The sequence below is a fragment of the Plasmodium malariae genome (assembly GCF_900090045.1).
Source record: "Plasmodium malariae genome assembly, contig: PmUG01_00_23, whole genome shotgun sequence".
Taxonomy (NCBI): domain Eukaryota; phylum Apicomplexa; class Aconoidasida; order Haemosporida; family Plasmodiidae; genus Plasmodium; species Plasmodium malariae.
In genome coordinates, this window is record NW_021638295.1 from 69,368 (window position 1) to 80,088 (window position 10,721).

At 19.4% G+C, this 10,721-nt stretch overlaps 1 protein-coding gene across 1 annotated transcript; it reads left to right on the forward strand.

Moving 5' to 3' along the window:
- Positions 1-6,244: 6,244 nt before the first annotated feature.
- PmUG01_00045400 (STP1 protein) lies at positions 6,245-8,675 on the forward strand (the record flags this gene model as incomplete). Its single annotated transcript, XM_029003644.1, has 2 exons — positions 6,245-7,292; positions 7,558-8,675. 2 exons carry the CDS (start codon positions 6,245-6,247, stop codon positions 8,673-8,675), a joined length of 2,166 nt encoding a protein of 721 aa, XP_028858996.1.
- Positions 8,676-10,721: the final 2,046 nt, after the last annotated feature.

Sequence of the window (10,721 nt, forward strand, 5' to 3'; positions counted from 1 at the left end):
TATAAATGCTAAACCTTAACAAATTAAATATATTTTGAATTCATTCTTAAATATTCAAAATATATACATTAATATATTACACTAATTAAATAATGTTTTCTTATATTTTCAAAAACAAAAAAACAAAAAAACATATGATTTCCTAATATTAAATGAAATGTGAAATACATCTAAAAAATGAAATGTATAGAATATAGATTATGCATTATACTACATATTAAAAAAATAATTTCTATTTTTAAAGATGCTTTTGTATTTGTTATCCGAATTTTATAAATACTATGTTTTGGAACTAATATATATAAATGATAAAAAATATTAATTATTGCAAAAATATAGTAGGAATGATAATAAAAAAAACAAGAATATTTTACAAAATTTGTGTCATACTAATTATAAAATTTACAAACTATATGATATTTTATATATTTAAAAAATGATATTTGTAACAACATCATGTAGGAACAAATATATATATTAAAGGTATTAAAGTATATATATATTTTTTTTTTAGCATAAATTTTTAAATGATAAATTTTAAATAATTTTAGTATTTATCATTATTTATAAAAAAACTTCTTTATACTCGTGAAATTAATTTATTTTTACAATTTTTTAATTAAAAATATTCATTTAGAGGAAATATTAGTGTAATAAAAAATATGGAAAATAAATCAAAGATAAGAAGTATTTTTTCGTTAAAATATTAAATATATATGCTATAATGCAAAGGTATCTCAAATGAAATATATTTAAAATATAAGTATAATATAAATGTTACATTATGTACATAATATATAAAAATAAGCAAATTATTTAATAAAAAATGTTTTTAAGTAAAACTTTTCTGATAATTTTAAATGGAATATATTATTTTTTAATTCATTCTTTTGCAAATCAATAATGCCAGAAATATATTCTAAGGATACAAATTATACAATGATTATAAATAAATAATATATTGTTAAACATATCTATAGCAAAAAAAAATATTATTTTTTATTATTTTAAAACTTTATATATAGTAACCATTCCTGTGACAGATAGCAATGTCATATGCAATGAAACATATTTTAATCGTTCTATAAAAAGACTCTAGATTATTGTTTACATTAAAAAGTATTATTCTTCAAACTATACAGTTATAATAATTAAAAAAAAATGAAAAAATAGATAAATTTAAAATAGTATTTTTAAATTTAAAAAAAAAAAAAATTTTTTAATTAACTCTAATATATTTTATTGTTTTAATGTATATATTGTTATCGTCGTATCATATACGGAAACTCTTATTTAGTTACTTTTATGTTATTTCGGAATATGATAAACTCTCATTTTTATGTACAATTAATGTTTTATATAAAGCATTCACTGAGTTATTTTAAAAATTCATAATAATATATATATAACCCATAAATATATTACAGAATTTAATTCTTTGTATAGGAAAATCTTCCAATGTATTTGCCTATAAGTATGATTTATCAGTTTTAACAATTTTCATTTTTCGAGATATTTTGTTGATTTTTTTTTTTTTTAAATAAATAAATATTTGTACAAATTATTTATATTTTATCAATTTGAGAAGCAATATACACGTAATTTAATCTTCTAGTATAGTATTTTATCTTTTCATTATTACATTTATATAGCATAGGTGTATATTATATATTATATATATATCTCAATAAAACGTTCCTGCTTTTTTCATAATGTACTTTTTATTTTTAATGAATAGTTTTAATTATATTAATGCATAATAACAAAGGAATATAATAAAGAATGTTATTAAATTTGCATTTGCATAATATAATTTTCATATTTATACTAATTATATAATATTATGTCTACAAAAAACAAATAATTCATTTACATATTAAATTTTTACCAGAAATTGTATGTTCATCATATGGTTTTCATATATATTTTACCAAAGAAACCAATATTTTGCTTTTCTACAAAGAAAATATGTTTTATTTTTTTATCCCTTTTTATAATATTACATGTAAATTATATGTTTATCTATTTCTGAAATATTCCCATAATTCAGTTTTATATGTAGTTTTCGTGCCTATGCTAAAAAATATAATTTATTATATAGTAATCATATAAGTAGATATGTTACTCTAAATTCAATAACTTTTGAACACAATAAAAAAACTTGAAAATAAATATCACTCTTATAAATATCTTGTTATTAATCGCATAAGGGTACAGTTATTAATGTATGTTAATGAACTACGTGAAAGTATTCACACAAAAAGTTATACAGTTCCAGTAAAATTAATATTTATTTATTTACTGAAACAACTTGAAACAACTGAAACTAAGGTGTATGAGCTTTTCTTTTTATTTTCAATTATTACATTAACATTTATTGCACTGTTTTCTATGTTTCCTTTTGTTTAGTACTATAAATTAATTTACTTAAAAACGTAGATGTTCTACACTATCCCTAAAATATTATGCTACATGTATCACCATTTTAATAGTGTTGCATATACAAATATGAAATTTATTTAATAATAGATTATATCATTTATACTTTACTTCGGTCTTCAATACGAAAAAATAAAATTATTTATATTAACAAAATTCCTGAATACTGATAAATGGCTATAAAAACGATCAAATATGTTTGACCAATAGTATGTATTACATAAAGTATATTCCACAAAATTTTAATTAATAATTCTTCAAAAATATATGTTCTTTTATATATAAAATGAAATACTGAACAATTCAATCGAAATGTATATTGAAAAAGCAAAAAACAAAAAAAAATATATTTTGTTATTAATAATAACACTACATATGCAATAATTTATGAGTATGATTCTAATAATGCAATACAAAGTTCATACATATAGACCAAAGTAAAAAAATTTAACAACTAAAAAAAAAGAGAAAATATAAAAAATTAAAAGACAAATATTTTAAGCAAAATTATAAGCAATAAAGATACACAAATATAAAAAATAATTAATTATAAATGGTTAACATATATTCAAATTATTGTTTCACATTAATACACTTGTGTTACATAATATTTCTTATATTATATCCATTCACACAATATATATAAATGGGAATTCATCAAAAAATACACATTAATAATTCAGAAATCGTAACAAGTACAGTAAATGTAATGGATAAACATAATTAAAATTAAAATTAAATAAAAATTCGTAATATTAAAAATATGTCATATATTAATTTAGTAATAATGCATAAATATTAATTTTTATACATGATTATTAAATTACTAGGAATTCTATACATTAGGGACCTCAAATTTTGAAACTTGCATACGAGAACAATATGAATTTATAAGGAATAAATTGTACATAAAATAATCCTATTTAATCCTATAAAATGAAATGATACTTATAAAAACATAAAAAGGATATCACATATTTAACATTGCAATAATCTGCATAAATGTAATTTATTGCCTTATTCGTGTAAATACATATAAAAATAAGACCATTTTGTTATAGGATGGGATTATATATTTATCTGTTCAACTAAAACGATATTAGTAAAATTAAGATGTATTATCAAGAAACAATTTTTTATTTTTATTTTTCAGGTATATTATTATTTAATACTGTTTACACTTTAATGTTATGTTGAAAATTATGAACACTAATTTGAAAGATATTAAATATAAATTTAAATAAGTGCCTTTTTATAATAATTTATATCACATTTTTTACATTGTATATTTGTATACATTAAATAATGAAAAATTATAACTTCTTATTTAAAAAATTACATTATATTAAATGCAATTACTATTACATATTTTTCCGGTAACATGCTATAATACTTAATATTAATATATCATTACTATTAGCTTATATTATGTTAATATTTTACTTAAAATTATGTCTATTTTTAGGTTAAATATTAGTTTTGAAATAAGAAGACAATAGTATCATCATAATATTATTAACGAAAGTTCATTAATTCATATTATTATTGTATTATTTTTAAATAAAAAACAAAATAAAGTACAAAATTCTGTATTATGCAAAAATTATAATGACACGCTAAAAAAGATAATTAAAAAAGAATAAATGTTGAAAAAAATATATATTCAAATATATTTATGAAATATTAAGAAAAAAAAATTTTTATAAATATTTTATAACTAATTTACGCAGTTTTTTTCAAATTATTTCAAATATTTCAACAGATAATATGTTGTTTTTTGTTTCCATATATTAATCTACAATAATGTGTTCATTATATATACGATGTTTATATAAGTTTATATAATATGTACAAATGCAGAATGCAAAATAAAATATATTATAAAACATAATAAATTATTTTTATGTATAATCCACTGTATATTGTTATTAAATAACATATTTAAAAAAAAAAAAATGGAATAATATATAAGAGATTAAAATAAAAAGAGAAGGGCTACAAACAAATATATTTTATAAAAATAAATCAATGAATAAAAAAAAAAAAAATTAAAATATAATTCTTTAACATAAATGATTTGTTAAAAATAAACATGATAATGTAATTTTATATGTAAAATAATTGCAAAACTTTATTATTAGTATATTAATTAATTATTCTCTGATTATTTTTTATCTTACATGAAATTCTTTTAAATGAAACATTAAAATAAGTAAAAATGTATGTACAATATAAAATAATAACCTCTGTTGTTGATTATAAGTTTTAATTGTTTTGCATTTTCATTTAGATATTCACTTCTTTACGATATTAAAAATTATTTATGATATTCATTTTTTTGCATAATAAATAAATATTTATTAGTATTAAAAAGATATTTTCCTATTGTTATATGTAGAAACAACCAAATGAATTGACATTATATTTTTAATTTATCTATTAGAATATATCTATCAATAATTACTAAAAAATAATTACAATGCTTAAATATTTTTGTTTTATCTAATTCAAACAATTAATTATTTTTCATTCAGTTATTATGTTATTATTTTTTATTTCAATGCTATAACATATTCTATGTTGTTTTCAAACATATTTTATAATTTAGTTTTTTATAATTATTTCTTATTTAACTTTTATAGTTTTAACAAGTATCCGAACAAATTTTCATTAATTATTAAAACAAAACATACTTTTAATTAATTAACAGTTTTTCCAAACGAAACAATTAATATCTAAAATTGTTAATAGAGCACTAAAAAAGAAAATAAATGTATAATATAATATACTATATTAAGATTATGCTATGCAATAATATATACAACAAATTATATATACCACAAATAAGGAATTTTTAGGTAATAAATATTATATTAAGCATCACACGTTTATTTTGAAGATAAAAACTTCCTTTAATCATAGCAACAATTTATTTTAATTTTAATATTATTATTTCTTCTTCGTATATACAATGCAGTAAATATATAAAAATATTAACAAAATAATAACACTATAATGATATATATAAATAATGAATAAAAAAAATAATACAAAAAAAAAAATATATATATATACTATCAGTGCTAATAATTATTTGGCTTATAGATCACCTATCATAGGAAATACGAATAAAAGGAATTATTTATCTTAATATATATAATAATATCTAATTATATATATATGTTGTTGTACTAAGAAAGAAAAAAAAATGGCATTATATAGATTAATGAAATTTTTACAGATTAAGCTCTATATTACATATTGATGTAACATATATGAATTGTTTTATTGTTAATATTTTGGTTTTTCCTTTACAAAGAGAATATTATTTTTGCATAATAATATATGCAGAATTGTGAATTAATATTAAAATATAGTTAGGATATATCGCTAATTGTAATATATTTATTTAGATAAAAAAAAGATAAGGAATGTAAAAAATAAATATTATTGTATTCGATTAATTTATAGTTCATATATAAATTCTTATGTAAATGATAATTTTATAATTTATTTATATTAAAATAAATTAATTTAAAATTTCTCTATTGATAAATAAAAATAACTAAGTTTGTATTTCTCTTTTAGCTTATTATATACAACAAACTAAAGTATTAATGTAGATTTATCATGGATAATTGTTTTTCCAAGGTGGGATTTAATCTTTTTTAATAAGCTTAAATTTATGCATAATTTATTCATGATAAAAAAGTGATAATAAAACTAACCCATTAGTTAATGCTTAAATAAATAATTATAATTCTTTTGAATACAGTATTATAGATCCTATGGTGCACAAAATTTAATGATCTCTAGACTGTTACAGTTTAAAAATATTGAAAATAAAGTAATACAAAAAATCAATTCCTTAATTAATGAAAATAATAAAGATAAATTTAGGGAAGGATGCACATATTTGGCTGAATATCTAATTAATAATAATAAACCACCACTATATTATGAAAATTATAGTGTAACTTGGAAAGGAACATTAAATTATAGATTAGAAAATTACTACAAAAAGCTAGATAAACATGGAGGATGCCCTTTGATTTTAGAGGAAAAAGATAAAAACTTTTTAAAATTAAAATATGAAGAAGTAGATTTCTGTGAAATGAAAAATAAATATCTAGAAGAAATAAAAAGCTTAAGTAAAAAATCAAAGAATTCTGATAGTTATTCAAGCAAATGTAATGAATATAATGAGTGGATTGATAAAATGAAGAACTATTTTGAGGAAAACAAAAGCCTTTTTGGAACGTGCTACCAAAAAACAAACCAAAAAAAAAAAAAAAGACGTTCAGAATTTATATGCGACTTAATGAACAATCAAACATTCAAAAAACTTAATGACTGCCCCCCAGTAAATAAATTACAACCTCCTGAAGGTGAATCTGAAAAGGAAGAAATAGGTTCACAAACAAAAGATAAAGAAAAAATGGGGGAATCATCTGTATTACATGATTCACCCGAACAAGCCGAACAAACTAAACCTACAGAGGGATCTGCCACTAATCAAGTGAATCAAGATACAAAACATAATCAACATGAAGAGAAAAATGAAGAACCTGAATTTCCATCTCAATCTAACGTACAAACACAAGCTCATTTATCATCACTTGAATCTCATTCTAATGAAGTTGTAGCTAAATCGGAAGGTTCTTTAGAGTCTCAGACACCAACACTTCTCTCAAATTCCCAACCAACTTCAGAAGTATCAGGTAAATCTGTATCTCTTGCTTCAGTTCCGCCAGACACAAAACCAGAAAATCCTTCCGAAAGTACACTATCTTCTCCAATATCAAAATTCTCTCCAAGTTCTTTAGCTTCAACTATGCCTTCTGTAACTTCAGGTAACTGTAATGCATCTTATTTTTCTAATTTTGAATTAACAACAATATATGACATACATATTTAAAATGATATTACAGATCCAGTAGGAAATTCATCTAATAAATACATATCATCTATTTTAATAAGCTTTCTAATTATTATCGTATTTTCTCTTTTTATTAAGGTAAAATAAATCTTAAGTATTAAAAACATGATAATCATTAGTTTTCAGTAATAATATATTTCATGAATATGTATTTTTTATATGAAAGTACACATTAATAGGACAGTTAAAAAAAAAAAAAAAGATAAAAAGAAGACAAGCAAAATTTCTTAAAATACTAATACCTTCACATTCGGGCAGAAAAAGAGAATTTTTAACTCATAATCATTTGGAGGACCCATGTTATGATGATGAAGAAATTACTAAAAAAATAAAGATATTTGAACATAACGTGATAAAAAATTTACAAGAGAAGAAGCAAAAAAATGAAAGGACTAAAATTATCATAGAAGTACATTTGGAAGTACTTGAAGCGTACAGAAAAGAAGAATGGGAATGCAAAAAAGGAGAATTTTTAGAAATATGCCTAGATGTATTTAAAAAAGAAAGATATGGAACTCATTCTAATTTAACAAATGATGATCTAATAATGAAAAACGTTAAAAGTTGCGGTCATATTGAGAAACAAAAAATCTTATGGAACAAGTGGATAGAAAGACATAAAAATATTTCTGATAAATTTAAAAAAGTTGAATGGTTTAATAATTTGAAAAATGACTGGAAAAAAGAAAAATCATACATAAAAGAAATGGAAGAATTAAAAAATAAGTCATCGAATGAATATCAAAATATTCTGTTCTTGGAAAGAGAGAAAGATGTATGGAGGAGGTGGATATCAGAAAAGGGAAAGATTCTAAAACAATATATTGATCAAATCTGGTTTAAAGAATTATCAGAGCTTAACCAGAATATGTTAGATGAATACAAAAATGAAGAAAAAGCAAATTATGTGTCACTAATAAATATAGAAGAATTGGAACACGGAAAAAATTATGAAGAATTATATAAATATATAAAATCAAAATTACTATCAAAACTTTGTATATTAGTACTTATGACAATATTAGAAGAATGCAAAAAAGAAGATTATACAGAAGATAGAGAATTACATTTAGATAGTTCCATAAATGAAAGGAAAACTAAAAAAAATTCAGAAAAAATACCAGAAATTTCAGATAAATTTATTGAAAAGTATAGTAACGTTTATGAAAATAGCCAAAATAGCAATATTCATAATAATATAGAGGAGAACTTCTTTAGGGAAGAGATGAACGACTGGATAGGAGAAGAAGTAACTAATGTAAATTCCATAGAAAGTGTGAGTAATCTTGACAAATAATATGACAGTTCATCTTAGAAATTGATACGAATATGTTCGATAGTTGCTTAAGATAAATCTGATATCTATAAAACAATCTTACTGAATTTTTTCATACCATAATGAAATAAATTATAAGAAAAATTTAAAGTAACTAATAATATAAAAAAGAAAATAAGTCATAAAATTTAAAGTAAGGAATGCATTTATATTAAAAATATTTCAATGACATATAGCTTCTTTGTTTTTTTATGCATATGTTTAATAAAGTTGTATTACAGCAGATTCAATAAAATAAGGAATTAATATATATATATATATATATATATATATATGCACAAAATTCTAATATATTAAATGTAAGAACATTTATTAATGATATTTAAAGGAAAGTTCTCATATTTTTTTCTTTAATAAATAATTTCATACAATAATATATTAAGATATATATTGAAATTTATATCTTATATTTTTTAATTCCATAAATTCCATAAAATTTTTGGTATTTTTCAGAATAATACATATTGTTATGTTGGAAACTAGATTCTCACAAATGTACTATTTTAACGTAGATTATGACCTTATATAAGAATTTTATTACATATTTATTATTTTATTTTTTTATTTTTTCTCAGTTTTTCTATATTATTAATTTGTTTAAACTTATATTTATCAATTAAATTTTATAATTCACGACAATATAATATTATGTATTTCTTAAAAGGAATTAATTTTTATTATGTTTAATAATAACATTTATATTATTCTACGATAAAAAAAAATAATCACAATTCTTTTATAATTTTATTTGGTTTCACGTTAAAATACGCAGGTACATGTTATGCTGAACGGTACATATTGATACATCCAATCTAATATAAAGATTAATCAATTTTTTATTAACCTAAATGAAATTTTAAAAATATAGTTATTCTTTTATTAATAGGTAATATGGAAATAATGAATTTTTAAAAATTAAATATATAATTCAGTTATATAACACATATAGCAATAGTATATTACATTCTTTATTTTAGGTACTTTATGTTTACAAAAATAAAAAAAAAAAGAAAAATATATATGTTCTCCGTTTTTTCGTTAATTATTTTGCACATCTAAGATATTCTGTTAACTAAAGCGAAAGATTATTATATTTTGGATAACTTCAAAGTATAAATATTGTTTCTAAACTAATTTAAAAATACATTTATAAAAAATGTTATAGTTTTAACACATATAATTGTATATTTATAAATTCGTATATATGTATATATATATATATATATAATTTTTTTTTTTAAAGAGTAGTAATCTAAAAAAATTTTACCACATAAATATAATTTGATGATTTATTAATTTCCCACTTATTATATTCAAAATGTATCATGAATAAAAATGTGCAATCAGTTAAATAACTTTTTTCACATAATGAACCTACTAATTCATATGTTATATACAAAATAAAAAAAAAAAGGAGCTTCCATATGTTATTTCTTCTCCACATTAATGAATTATTTTATTGAAACTAAGTTAAGGATCATTTTGTGATATTAGGAAATGAACTGAGTAATGCCAATTAATAATTCACATAAGTATAAATGTTTTTTAATAATTAACAACTTTATCGTTAGAAAAATTCATGAAAATTTTTTTTTCTTACATAGTAATTTTATTGTTTTAAAAAAATAAAAACTCTTTGATCATATAATAATATGCTAGCTATTAATAAGGAAGTACCCAGAAACACAGAATTTAAAACAAAAATATTATGAAGTTATTTATTATTTGATTTTTAAATATGGAAAATACTTCCTTTAAATTTATATATATGCATAGTCAAACTATATCCAGAATTTATTCATAAAAAAAAAGGTACATTATTTGAAGTGTGAATTTATTATATATTTAATAAATATATATAATAAAATAAGTAAAATACTTCAAAAATATAAATTCATACATTTTTAATCATCTAAATATATAAACAAAATTTTTTTACCAATCTAAATTTATATATATACGAAAAAATTAAATAAACGTAGTAATGTGCGATTAATATAAACTCAA